Source organism: Micromesistius poutassou (assembly GCF_964030765.1).
Source record: "Micromesistius poutassou genome assembly, chromosome: 5".
In the NCBI taxonomy this organism is placed as follows: Eukaryota; Metazoa; Chordata; class Actinopteri; order Gadiformes; family Gadidae; genus Micromesistius; species Micromesistius poutassou.
In genome coordinates, this window is record NC_140275.1 from 569,644 (window position 1) to 584,643 (window position 15,000).

The 15,000-nt window shown below is 49.1% G+C and overlaps 1 protein-coding gene across 1 annotated transcript in view; it reads right to left on the reverse strand.

The window, feature by feature from the left end:
* Nucleotides 1-1,328: 1,328 nt before the first annotated feature.
* The window catches only part of bco2l (beta-carotene 15, 15-dioxygenase 2, like), a 15,826-nt gene continuing 2,154 nt past the window's right edge, over nt 1,329-15,000 (reverse strand). Inside the window, exons 2-12 of the mRNA XM_084467671.1 lie at nt 14,103-14,280; nt 13,800-14,011; nt 13,387-13,502; nt 11,201-11,303; nt 10,778-10,918; nt 7,821-7,981; nt 6,579-6,746; nt 5,439-5,576; nt 4,515-4,697; nt 3,175-3,285; nt 1,329-2,586 (exon numbers count right to left, since the gene is read on the reverse strand). Of these exons, the coding sequence (XP_084323797.1) occupies nt 2,467-2,586; nt 3,175-3,285; nt 4,515-4,697; nt 5,439-5,576; nt 6,579-6,746; nt 7,821-7,981; nt 10,778-10,918; nt 11,201-11,303; nt 13,387-13,502; nt 13,800-14,011; nt 14,103-14,280 (1,631 nt within the window). The 3' untranslated portion in view covers nt 1,329-2,466. The remainder of the gene's footprint in view (nt 2,587-3,174; nt 3,286-4,514; nt 4,698-5,438; nt 5,577-6,578; nt 6,747-7,820; nt 7,982-10,777; nt 10,919-11,200; nt 11,304-13,386; nt 13,503-13,799; nt 14,012-14,102; nt 14,281-15,000) is intronic.

Here is a 15,000-nt window from a genome sequence, read left to right on the forward strand (position 1 = left end):
CAATTGCGTGCAGTGATATTTTCAAACGCACGCTTGGGGCCGCCCCTCGCATTGGGCTGTTTTCATCACTGGTTGCCAGACCCTACAGCTCTCTAGATGTCTCTCTAGGCTCTGGATGTCCAGGCTAGCGTCACACACACGAATCAGCTCTAAACTAAACACACCCCGAGCAATGGGTCACTATGGGTCAGCAGCGCCCGCTGATACCGTAGCCTTTTGTAGAGAACGGCAATTAATTAAAAAATATCATAAAATGACCTGACACACACTCACACACACTCACACACACACACACAGATTAGATAGGAAAATGATGTGCTAATTAATGTATATCTTGGGAGAGACGTATTAGGGAGCAGTCCACGACCTGAGACAAGAGGCGTGATGAAGTCGCTGCACGATTAATCACCGCAGGAAGTCAAATGTAAAACTAAAGCCCGTTGACGTTCATAAAATGAGACACGTTTAGGAGCAAGTCCCTCTTCGTTACAGGCAGTAATATATAATAATATTTGAAAATATTAAATCTCCATGAACATGAGGTCAGAATATGCATGCACTCTGTTGGCCTGGATCTGAGAGTGTTATTACAATATAACGAGCAATAAAGATCAGCCCCCACTTCTTGATACCATATTCAACATACTGTAAAAGGATACAGTATTAAAAGTATCTTACACTAGTTTGCCTATAGGCCTATTCTTATTTTCATATTTCTTGATTAATCATTATAACCTACGGGAAAATTGTCTTGATAAGATCTAGAATGACCACGAGCATGTATCAGGACCGGCCTTCCAACAGAGCTCTAGATAGCATTCAACTGTGTCCTTCAATCACGTTTCTCCTCTTGTTCTTGTTTTCTATCTATTTTACTTTTCTTTACATATCAATTATTTTCTTTTATTGTATGACAATGTTTATATGTGAAGCACTTTGAGTCTGCCTTGTGTATGAAAAGTGCGTTATAAATAAAGTTGCCTTGCCTTGCCTTGTTACGCACGTTGAATAATCTCCATGCCGGTTCATTTGCCCAACAACAACGACGACGACTGGGATTGGTTGTTTATAGCGGAGAATGTCCTCGCCGGGTCGACTCTCCGGAGACGGGCTCACCTCCATCCATTTGTTTCCTAGACGTTGACCATTTTCTATCGCATTACCTCATGAGAATTCAATTTCCTGTGATGCCTCTTTGCGTGTGGTAAGTGCCGCGTGTTGCTCATCGGGGCTATTGTCTTTCCATTCTGTAGATGCTGTAAAGCACTTCAGTTTAAAATGATTTTAAAAAAAGCATACATACAAACAAAATGTAATTTCATGTACTTATGATCAGCTTTATTTGTAGTGCTTTTTAGTTTTATGCACGGACGTGCACACACATGCTTCCAGTCGGTATGAACAGCATGCGTGACGCGGCCACCAAAGTCACGTCGTCTCTGAAGACAATCGGGCTGAAGTGTGAAAGTGGTATCAGCGGGATTTCTCTCTACATCTTTTTTTAACGGTAGAAGAGCGTCTTCATGAGGAGGCTGTGGCTCCACGCAGAGACACAAACACACAAACACACACTGCCACACAAACACACACTGCTACACAAACACACACTGCTACACAAACACACAAACACACACTGCTACACAAACACACAAACACACACTGCTACACAAACACACACTCTGCTACACAAACACACACTCTGCTACACAAACACACACTGCTACACAAACACACACTGCTACACAAACACACACTGCTACACAAACACACACTCTGCTACACAAACACACACTGCTACACAAACACACACTCTGCTACACAAACACACACTCCGCTACACAAACACACACTGCTACACAAACACACAAACACACACTGCTACACAAACACACAAACACACACTGCTACACAAACACACACTCCGCTACACAAACACACACTGCTACACAAACACACAAACACACACTGCTACACAAACACACACTCCGCTACACAAACACACACTCCGCTACACAAACACACACTCTGCTACACAAACACACAAACACACACTGCTACACAAACACACACTCCGCTACACAAACACACACTCCGCTACACAAACACACACTCTGCTACACAAACACACAAACACACACTGCTACACAAACACACACTCCGCTACACAAACACACACTCCGCTACACAAACACACACTCCGCTACACAAACACAATTCAGTCCCAGTCCAGAAGAATCATGACCACTGTCTGGCACAAACAAAACTGTCTAGTCCCAGCGAGTTTAAGGGGATCATCTCTGCTAAAGAGCTTTACTAAAATAGATCTCCAGGTCTCCGTTTTGGCGGCGGCGGCCCGATCTCGCTGAACCATTTTAAATTTTTTATTTTTTTTCCCTTTCATTGAAGTCGTCCGCTCACTCCTCTTCAGTTGCGGTGTGTCGTCGTCGTCGTCACGGTAACAGCCGTCTAGTCGCTCATGTCGTTAAACACGCCGTGTGTGCCGTAGGGGATGTTGACGGGCACCTCGGCGCGGCCCAGCTCGGTGAAGGTGCGGGCGTCCAGGACCAGCAGGAACGTGCTCTTGTCCTCCAGAGGAGAAACACAGACGATAAACGGTGAACGCTCCTCATTCATACACAGCGCTTTCATCCAAAGCGCTTCACACTGTTGACTGACATTCACCCGTTCATTCATTCACGCACACATTCACCACACACCGACGGCGGAGTCGACCACGCGGGGCGACGGCCAGCGGGGTCAGGAGCAGTCAGGGTGAGGGCGTCTCGCTCAGGGACACCTCCACACTCCGCTAGGAGGAGGAGCCGGGGATCGAACCAGCAACCTTGCGGTTACCAGCTCAACCCCGCTCTGCCTCCTGAGCCACACGCCGCCCCGTGATGTCACGGACGAGGAGTCGCCCCCCCCCCTGCTTACGGTGATTAAGGAGAGCGAGTCCGCCCCCCCCCGGTGATGTAGATCATTGTAAGTGGAGCCCCCCCCCCCCCCCCATATTGTCCCTTATTACTATCTGTGACACCTTGTTACTTTCAGACCCAACGTTTCTATGGTAATCCGTTGTAAACACACAGTCCTTCATTAATGAGAGCACTGTTGTTGTTGTTGTTGTTGTTGTTGTTGTTGTTGTTTGTTGTGGTGACCTGTGACCCCACTGACCTCCTGGGGGTTGATGATGACGGACATGACCACGCCCTCGTCCTCCTCGGTGGCGTTGGGGGCGGGGACAAACACGGGCTCGGAGGGAAACAGGCCGTGGTGACGCCACGCCTACACACACACAAACAACCGCACACAAACACACACAACCGCACACAACCAGACATCGCAGTGTTACTCTGGGCCGATTGAACCTGCGTGACATGAATCCCTTAACTGGTGTGTAACAGTGAGAGAGAGAGAGAGAGAGAGAGAGAGCTGGAGAGAGAGAGAGAGAGAGAGAGAGCTGGAGAGAGAGAGAGAGAGAGAGAGAGAGAGCGAGAGAGAGAGAGCTGGAGAGAGAGAGAGAGAGAGAGAGAGAGAGAGAGAGAGAGAGAGAGAGACTTGTTAAACAAAAATTAACACAATTTGTATGTTGGAATACAAGTCAACTGCCGTTAAACGTTAACCGAACACTGTGTCGTTTAGAGAGAAACGGTGAAACATTAAAGGGGTAGTTCAGGATTTTGGACATCGGGTCTCATTTCCAAGTGAGCCAGTGTGTTATTTATCATTGGAGACCGTCTTCAACACTTTTCATTCAGTCCTTCTAGTTGCAGAAATCGCTGGTGCTAGGCTAGCGCAAGTCAAGGGGAACTGCTAGCCTGCCAATAAAAACAGTTTTACCCACTCCCGAGGCAAACCAATTATAATGCCCGACTATCGATGTAAATGTCTGTGTTGATAGAATAGTGTTAAAATAAACTTACCCTTGCATCGCATTGCATTTAGTTTATAATCCCTGTAGTTGCAAGCAAGCTACGGCAGCGGTGGACTGATATTACCTGGAGTGCGCTTCTCTGTTTACCTTCTGCTGTAGTGAATTGGTTGCTACACCGGAGCAAAGTGAAATTCCACCGCTGCTGAGTCACTCAAAATGTAATGTGATCATTGCGATACAAGGATAGTTTTATTTTTAATATTATTCTATCAACACAGACATTTACATCGATAGTCTGACATTATAATTGGTTTGCATCAGGTGTACTTTGGAGTGTACTTTGGCAGGCAAGCAGTTCCCCTTGACTTGCGCTAGCCTAGCACCAGCGATTTCTGCAACTAGAAGGACTGAATGAAAAGTGTTGAAAACGGTCTCCAATTAAGCAATCTTACACGAGATGGCGTTCTTGAATGTCATTATTGGTTCGCGAAGCACAGCCGTAGGAACGGGGCGCTTGCGCCGAGTGCCGAAGTCCTGTGCCGAGTATGGCTCACTTGGAAATGAGACCCGATGTCCAAAACCCTGAACGACCCCTTCAATGACATAACGAGCGCGCCCGGCCTGTGTGACCTTCTCTGACCTTCAGCTCTTTGGTGCGGACGTCCATCTTGAGCAGCGAGTCGCTGAAGACGTGTCCGAATCCGCAGGCGTAGACGTAGCGGTACGGACGCCCGTTGCACGCGGCGTAGTTGATCTGCGGGAACTCCAGCCCGCCGTACTGCAGCAGCTCGTCGCTAAAGAGCTCCTCATAGGTTAAGTAAACCTGGCAGGGGCGGGACAGGGGGGACGTTTGACACCAATTAGGACAGCTCGTTCTCCAGTGGATAACGGGATGGTGATTATGCAGAGTTGGGAGCGATTATGCCGAAGCAGTTATGCTAATGCTAGGTAAACCTTTCATATATGAATAGCACTGGGCTCCGTGGCGTTCTCCAAGACTATCTCGTCAGTGGAATAATGGGAGTGTGTACATGACTGCATCCATCCCGTAGTACCGCCTTCCCTTGGAACGAGCACTTTGTTATCCGGTTAGCCATTACAACTAGAATATCACCTTTCTTTTATCAACAAGCATGCGTCATTCGGTCAGATTAAAAGGTTTCAGCGTGTGTGTGTGTGTGTGTGTGTGTGTGTTGGGTCGGAGGGTCCATACAAAATAATTAATTATGCTACCATACCACAATAATAAGTGTGTGTGTGTGTGTGTGTGTGTGTGTGTGTGTGTGTGTGTGTGTGTGTGTCACACAAGTGAGATGACAGCGAGGTTAGATAGTATTCATTAAAAAGCAATTATTCAAGGCGGCCTCTCCACGCAATCCAACCATTATCTTGCAACAATGAAACCCTTCCCGGTGTCTTCCCGCTGACATTCAGCAGATGTGAGGTGAGGTGTGTTCAGCGCGCCCCCCCGTAGGGCCCCCCCGCTGTAGGGCCCCCCCGCTGTAGGGCCCCCCGCTGTAGGGCCCCCCCGTCCACAGAGCAGCAGCGGTGCGACCCCGCCCACCTCTCCGGGCCCCGTCTTCTTGGCCGTGGCCGTGCAGGAGGACAGGGTGACGAGGTTCTGGTCCACGGGGGCGGCCTCGTCCACCGCCAGGGGGATGACGTAGCGTCGGGGGAGGTTTCTGCACATGGAGTTGTAGAACTGACACAGAACACCAGAGGGGCTAACGTCAGACATCAGATACCAGCACCGAGTACAAGGCGGTCGCACGGAGGCGAAGGTCAAAAAAGTAGTCAAAAAGTTGCAGAACCTCAAATATTATTTCCTGGACTGTTACGAATCTCTCGTCATGTGATATATACTGTATGTGGGCGTCAACCGGAATGGCCTTGATTGATGAGGTGTCTGTCTTTCTCTGTGTCTCTCTGTCTGTGTGTCTGTCTTTCTCTCTGTGTCTCTCTGTCTCTGTGTCTGTCTGTCTGTCTGTCTCTGTGTGTCTGTGTGTCTCTCTGTCTCTGTGTCTGTCTGTCTGTCTGTCTTTGTGTGTCTCTCTGTCTCTGTGTCTGTCTGTCTCTGTGTGTCTGTGTGTCTGTGTGTCTCTCTGTCTCTGTGTCTGTCTGTCTCTGTGTGTCTGTGTGTCTGTCTGTCTATGTCTCTGTGTGTCAGTCTGTCTGTGTCTGTCTGTCTGTGTGTCTGTCTGTCTGTCTCTCTCTCGTATATACATGTTCAATGTTCACCGTGGGTCTCCACATGCACCCAGCCCCACCCCCACATCCTCCCTAACCCTAACCCCCCTCCCCCCCTCCCCTCTCACCTGGTCCAGCTCCTAACCCCCCCTCCCCTCCCCGTGGAGGGAGGGTCTGGGCGCTCACCTGGTCCAGCTCCTCCCCCCCCCTCCCCCCCTCCCCCCCTCCCCCCCTCCCCGTGGAGGGAGGGTCTGGGCGCTCACCTTGTCCAGCCCCTCCCCCCCTCCCCCCCCTCCCCCCCCCTCCCCGTGGAGGGAGGGTCTCACCTTGTCCAGCTCCTCCCCCCCCCTCCCCCCCTCCCCCCCTCCCCCCCTCCCCGTGGAGGGAGGGTCTGGGCGCTCACCTTGTCCAGCCCCTCCCCCCCCCTCCCCCCCTCCCCCCCTCCCCGTGGAGGGAGGGTCTCACCTGGTCCAGCTCCTCCCCCCCTCCCCCCCTCCCCGTGGAGGGAGGGTCTCACCTTGTCCAGCTCCTCCCCGCCGCGCCGCAGGTTCTCCAGGGTGAAGTCCCCGATGACGGCTCCGTCGTCGCCGCAGCAGAGGTCCATCACCAGGCAGCCCGCCTCCTCGTAGGCGTTGATCTGGTGCAGGGTGAACATGGGCTCCCCGCGGTACCGCACGCCGCTGCGCTGCCCCACGGAGAACCAGACACCCAGCGGTCAGGGGCGCGGCTCTGAGACACGTCGACCACAGAGCCTACGGACGCCTCGGTACGGACGCCCCCGGGATGGACGCCCCGGGACAGACGCCCCCGGGACGGACGCCCCGGGACGGACGCGTGTGTGTGTGCGTGTGTGTGCGCGTGTGTGTGTGTGCGTGTGTGTGTGCGTGCGTGCGTGCGTGCGTGTGTGTGTGTGTGTGTGTGTGTGTTGCGAGCGTATGTGATTTCAAGCCAACAAACAAACAAACTCAAAGCCGATGCGTGCGTCCAAAAACTATTAGATCAAAACGACATAAACTAATCAGAAACGGCGGCGCTTATTCGCTTCAAATACTTCAAATGCTTCTCCAGACTTTGATACTGAGTGGCCCCGAGTGGTTGACAACAACTCCTGCTGGCGTCTCCCTGGCTGTGTGTCTTGCGCTCCTGTCTTTAGATTACTTATTGTGACACGGGACACGCAGGGATTGCGTCAACTGCTCAAAAAAAACAACAAAGGTGCGACGCTAGTGGTTCTTTAAATGAAACGGCTCCGACAGGGACGCGTAGACGGGGTCGACTCGAGGTGTTGACTCAGGAGCAGTCGGTCGGCGGGGGAGAGAAGGAGCTGGTGATGAATGGAGGACGGGGAGCGATGGGTACGTTGCTCCTCGAGGGACGGTAGTAAGGATTTGTAATTATGTTAATGCACCGCTTTTGTTTGCCTTTGATTTTCTCCCTTTTGTCCGCGACACAGAAAGATAGAGAAGAGCAGAAACTCACTATTGTTATATTTACATTATTATAATTTGTTGGCAGATAATCAAACAGAAAGGGTATCTTTTGTGTTAAAGTGTGACTCAAACGAACAAAACGGAGTTTGGACCAAACTACAAAGGTTGCCATGGTTTCCGTGGGAGAGGATTGGAAAACGGATCTCCTTGTCATCTCCCCATCTTTGATGTTATTTGGGGCGGTCGGGCGGCGTCTGTCTGGCTCTAAGCTGCTTAGGGCTCCCCTGCCGGGACCCGGCCTGGGGCTAACCGGGGTCGGAGACGGATACCTCGCCAGTGTGCCGGTTGACCAGGTGGAAGACGGTGTCGCACTGGGGGTCCCAGGTCATGATCTTGTTGAAGCTCTTGCCCTGGACCTGGTAGAGCATGGCCTTCAGCATGTCGAGCTTGATGGGCTGCTCCACGAACACAATGTAGTTCTCAGACATGACTAGAGGAGAACAGAGCAAGAAAGAGACTTGTCTTCGTCGGAACACCTTGCTGACAAAGCACGAGCACTCACGCGCGCGTGTGCACGCACGCACGCACGCGCGCACGCACGCACGCACGCACGCACGCACAGTCACGCATGCACACACACGCACAAATCAGCACTCACACACACACATACATACACACAAACACTCTCTCACACACACACACACACACACACACACACACACACACACACACCACACACAAACACACAAACACTCACATACACACACTTGCATGTGATAGATGCATAATGAACAACGAAACTGCACTCAGGGGAGATGCACGCGTGTTTACACGTGCACCGTGCACTCAACACGCATCATACCGCCGCACACAGAGCACAACGCCAACAACACTGGATTCAGAACCGCTGGCGAGGCAGAAGGGCAGTATCCAAATTCAGACGCTTGATTAGAGGCTTAAAGTGCACAGCCCCCTGCTGTTCTGCTGCTGCATCACTACTGCCCCATGTCCAATCAGGCCTCCCTGGTGCCAGAGTGACTGACAAGGGGCAGGGAGGTCTGGTTGGAAAGATTACAGAAACATGATAGAATTGATGCAGCGCAATCAACCCCGCTCACGACGTCAACACACACACACACACAGCGGCAAACACACAAACACACATCTGATTTGTGTCGGGGGCAGACACACACACACACGCACGCAGGTTTTATAAATCAACACCTTTTTACCACTGTTGTAAAGTGTCTTGGGTCTGAAAAATAATTAAATAAATATAATAAACTGTTCGCTATAAAAAATAAAGGCTGAAATACGCAGACCTGAAGGACATCACATTGTGTGAGTGCGTGTGTCTGGTGACAATGAGACAAACGCCAGACACAAAGAGGGAAGACAGCGTTTGTCCCGTGTGATGCTGCAGATGTTTTCTGCCCTTGTGACTGGAGCTACGACAACAGACCGATACCACAGCTCTACTATACTACAGCTCTATGATACTACAGCTCTACTATACTACAGCTCTACTATACTACAGCTTTATGATACTACAGCTCTACTATACTACAGCTCTACCATACTACAGCTCTATGATACTACAGCTCTACCATACTACAGCTCTACTATACTACAGCTCTACCATACTACAGCTCTACTATACTACAGCTCTACCATACTACAGCTATACCATACTACAGCTCTACCATACTACAGCTCTACTATACTACAGCTCTACCATACTACAGCTATACCATACTACAGCTCTACCATACTACAGCTCTACCATACTACAGCTCTATGATACTACAGCTCTATGATACTACAGTTCTACTATACTACAGCTCTATGATACTACAGCTCTATGATACTACAGTTCTACTATACTACAGCTCTATGATACTACAGCTCTACCATACTACAGCTCTACCATACTACAGCTCTACCATACTACAGCTCTACTATACTACAGCTCTATGATACTACAGCTCTATGATACTACAGCTCTACCATACTACAGCTCTACCATACTACAGCTCTATGATACTACAGCTCTACTATACTACAGCTCTATGATACTACAGCTCTACCATACTACAGCTCTACCATACTACAGCTCTACTATACTACAGCTCTATGATACTACAGCTCTACTATACTACAGCTCTACCATACTACAGCTCTACTATACTACAGCTCTATGATACTACAGCTCTATGATACTACAGCTCTATGATACTACAGCTCTACTATACTACAGCTCTACCATACTACAGCTCTATGATACTACAGCTCTATGATACTACAGCTCTACTATACTACAGCTCTATGATACTACAGCTCTACCATACTACAGCTCTATGATACTACAGCTCTACTATACTACAGCTCTACTATACTACAGCTCTATGATACTACAGCTCTACTATACTACAGCTCTACCATACTACAGCTCTATGATACTACAGCTCTACTATACTACAGCTCTACCATACTACAGCTCTACTATACTACAGCTCTATGATACTACAGCTCTACTATACTACAGCTCTATGATACTACAGCTCTACCATACTACAGCTCTATGATACTACAGCTCTATGATACTACAGCTCTATGATACTACAGCTCTATGATACTACAGCTCTACTATACTACAGCTCTACCATACTACAGCTCTACTATACTACAGCTCTATGATACTACAGCTCTACGATACTACAGCTATACCATACTACAGCTCTACTATACTACAGCTCTACCATACTACAGCTCTATGATACTACAGCTCTATGATACTACAGCTCTATGATACTACAGCTCTACCATACTACAGCTCTACCATACTACAGCTCTATGACACTACAGCTCTACCATACTACAGCTCTATGATACTACAGCTCTACTATACTACAGCTCTATGATACTACAGCTCTACTATACTACAGCTCTATGATACTACAGCTCTATGATACTACAGCTCTATGATACTACAGCTCTACCATACTACAGCTCTATGATACTACAGCTCTACTATACTACAGCTCTATGATACTACAGCTCTACTATACTACAGCTCTACTATACTACAGCTCTATGATACTACAGCTCTACTATACTACAGCTCTACTATACTACAGCTCTATGATACTACAGCTCTACTATACTACAGCTCTATGATACTACAGCTCTATGATACTACAGCTCTATGATACTACAGCTCTACAGAAACACACAAGACAGATACAGTCTCTTAATGTATTCATGACGTGGACGTGTTCGGTCTCACCAAAGCTGTGGTAATAGGACGGCCTCCGGGGCTCGGAGGCGGGGATGGAGCAGATGACCTTCGCCCCGTACAGATCTGCCCCGTCCTCCCTCGCCCCCTCCCCCTCCTGCGGCGGGACGCGCACGATGTTGTAGAAGAAGCCTGGAAGAAGAGAGAGAGAGAGAGAGAGAGAGAGAGAGAGAGAGAGAGAGAGAGAGAGAGCAGGGTTAGGGACCGGAGAGAGAGAATGAGAGAGCGTGAGAGAGCAGAGAGCGAGAGAGAGCAGAGAGCGAGAGAGAGCCAGGTTAGAGAGTAGAGAAAGATAGATCAGGGTTAGAGAACAGAAACGACAGAAGGAGACAGACAGACAGACAGACAGACAGACAGACAGACAGAGGTAGAAAGAAAGAAAGACAGACACCGGTAGAAGACAGACAGACTTACCACCCTTTCCGTAGGAGTTGCCCATGTTGTAGGTGGCCCCGTCGCGGCCGTAGTGGGGGTGCGCCGTGGCGGAGTTGACGGCGACGTACTGCGTCCAATCCACCTGAGGAGGGCAGACAGCGTCACCGTCCTGAGGGCTGGCGGCTCAGGGCTTCATTATGACCCTCCTCGTCACCGTCACCATCACCATCAGCACCCAGCGTTGTGCATGAACTAGTTCAAAAGAACTAGTTCATCGGACAAGTTCATTTTTCTATGAACTTTGAACTGAACTTGTGAACATATTTCTAACTAAAGAACTTGAACTTGAACTAGTTCAGATTTTGTGACGTTCTGAATTGATGCTGAGGTCCAGATGACGTGTTTATTAAATAGAGTTACTGCCTTAGTTTTGATGAATGAAAAAGGTGTGCAAATAATATCCCCAACAATTTTAGATGGTAGTGATGGGCAGCAGGTAATGGAGAGGATTCATTTTAAAAGATAAGCACAGAATACTCACTCCAACAGTTTTTCATCGGTTTCTAAAATAACTTAATGAACTGAACATGAACTAGTTCAAAACTGAATTGATGAACTATGAACATGAATTTATTCATTTTCTTTTGTACAAACTGTTCATGTGAAGTGTGAACTTGCACAACACTGTCAGCACCATCCATGTCCCTCCGTTGCAAACAGAACGCGTGTGCATCAGGGTGGGGGTGTGTGGTGATGTTAGAGTGGTTGACTTCCAGAGGAATAGTTCTGGGTTTGATCCCTCTTGTCCCCAGTCAGCCTGGAGGCCTCCTTGGGTGAGAGAACCTGAGAGTCGTAAGCCACACATGCTCCTTCCACCTTACATTAACATTCAGCAGACGCTTTTATCCAAAGTGACGGTGAACAGTTCATGCACACATCTACACACACACACGACGGCGGAGCCGCCCACGCAGGGCGACAGCCAGCTGGTCAGGAGCAGTCAGGGCAGTGGTGGGCCAGCAGGGCCTTCTCTGGTGGCCCTGTCAAAATCTAAATAATATATTTTATTGTTTTTTTCAAAATTACATTAATGTGTGTCTGAACGCATCTTAATTACATATTTTTTTCAGTACGTTACAATATAATTCCAGAAGGAAAACGTTTTTTTTGTACGGCTGAGCTCAGCTGACTAACGCATCACAGCTACACGGACCAGCGGGGCCAGCGCTAGAAGTACTGCTAGCCTTCTGCTGAAGCTACCACCTCCCATTGGATGATACATCTGACTGACGTGTGTCATAAGCCAATCAAATTTTGATGTGTAGTGATAGAACGCCCCCAGGGCCCAGCAATATGCCGGCGCTGGCCCCCGGTGATGTCATCAGGGAAGTTTGAACCGTTGGCGGGTAGTGAGAGAGAGCTGATATGAACCACTATGGCCACCGCCTTCACACCACCCAGCCATCCTGTTTCTGATCTCCTTCGTTCGCCTTTTTCAAGGCGATCGTTTGGAGAGAAGAGTTAAGTTAAGACTTAATTGCAAGCGATCTTTCTCAGCTCTCAAGCGCATTAAAACGTACTCGCGGAACGCAACCGGACAGACCCGACTCTCTGCACTGGTATGTATTTCCATCGAGAAGGAGATGCTCATTAAACTAAAACAGGACGCCCCACTACATGAGATCATTTCCTCCGATCCGAAGTGATGGGTGAGTGAGTTACTTTGTAGGCTGTGTAGGAGGAGCGATAATGTTGTGGCGGTACTTTAGTTTATAAAACATTTTTTTGTAATGGTTGGAAACACAATATATTGCTGGAATTTGGGCTGTATGCTAAACGGTAATGCTGCGTTTCAGTGATACCGCTTAATAACCATATTAAACAAACACGTGAACTACTCCTGGGCTGGAGGCAGTGCACTCAATATTGTCGCTATACTTAATTGAATCCGTTGAAGTTGAAGTTGGCTGTGTTGGCTGTATTGGCACATAATATGAAATTTGTGGGCATGTCTGAGTGTTTGGGGGTTGGTGGAGTTTGTTACTGAAGGCCCAGACTTAAGCCCCACGGTACGCTACGTCACGGTACGTCACGTCACGGTACGTCAGTCACACTCAGCTAGGAGGAGCCGGGGATCGAACCAGCAACCTTCCAGTTACATGTCAACCTGCCCTACCTCCTGAGTATTCACCGTCAGTGGCTTGGGATGTGTCGTATGGGAGTACCTTCTCCTTGGTCTCCAGGCTGTCGGGGTCCACCCTCCTCATGTAGTTGGTCTCCGTGCTGACGAAGTAGTCCCCCTTGTACTTGACGAAGTTCACGCTGGCGTTGTCCGTGGACTCTGCGCGTCCACACACAGAAATGGAAATGTCTCGCTGCGCTTTGAGCGGTTGGTTTATTTATCATCAGTGTGAGAGAACGTAATAAAGGATACGATCAAATCCATGCACATACATTAAAGCATGTTAGCCATGAACACTTCATTACTGTGCCCTAATTATTCATATCTGTAGTCGGCATATCAGGCTCGCTAGCTGTTGTTGTTAGTTGCTTCCCAAGGAGAGGGAATCAGACCGACGCAAAACTCAAATGAACTGCATTTTACTGGAAATATACGAGGAGACACTGGCGCACATACGGGGAAGCTTGAAGCGGGAAAAGAAGCGAGCGAAGATGTTCTTGCAGGGGTCAGGCATGGCCATGGTGCCGAACTCCGACACCACGATGCGGTCCTTCTCGGAGTTCTTGGTGTAGGAGTCGCTGCGCAGGAAGCTGCTGCTGTAGGTGACGTCTCCGTCCCTGACGTGGAAGCGGTGCATCATGGCCATGCCGTCGAACCAGTGGCTGTACCTGAGACACAACACACACACACACACTTTGATGCAGAAGAGGCGTTGTGTTCTTTGTGTTGTTTTTTCCGATGCTAGGTAGGGATACATACTTGTCTTTCCCGAACTCAAACTTCCCGGGGCCGTTCCTGAGGAAGCTCCCGTGGATCCAGGAGGGGATGGTTCCCCTGACGTGGGCGGAGATGGGGCGAGGGGTCTCCTCCGCAGAGTTCACCAGGGGGGCGATGCTCACCAGCCCTTTGGCCAGCGGACATCGCTGGGTGCTGGAGGCTGTCAGCGGAAGGGAGAGAGGACCACTAAATGAACGGCATCAGATTGAGTCGACAATGTGTGTGTGTGTGTGTGTGTGCGTGCGTGCGTGCGTGCGTGTGTGTGTGTGTTGCATGTCAGCAAGGTGTTCCAACAAGACAAGTCAAGGTCTCTTTCTTTTCACGACACACCCCCACCCTGATGCACACATGTTCTGTTTGCGACGGAGGAACATGGATGGTGCTGATGATGATGGTGACGGTGATGAGGAAGGTCTCCTCTGGTCACGTCTGAGAACTACATTGTGTTCGTGGAGCAGCCCATCAAGAAGCACAAATTAAACAGAGAAAAATAGAGCAACTTTCCAATGCGGGCACACACACACACACACACACACACACACACACACACACACACACACACACACACACCGCTGTCAACCATGTCGTTGGGTTATCTGCTATCACGTCTTAGGTTGCAAATGTGGAATTTAAATGAAAGTCGCTGTTATCTGTTATCTCTAAAAATGGCAGAGCAGCACACCTTTAACTAGATTGACCTCTGACCTCCGCTTGCCGTTCCAGAGGTCAGCAGCAGACCAGTCGCTATCTTGACAGCACAATTAACAGCTTATGGATGAGATCAGCTAATGAAGTGGTATTGACATTGGGGAAACGTGGCGTATCCATTTTGGGGAAATCCGACATGGACCCTAACAGCAACACAATCGTATCTTGTTGC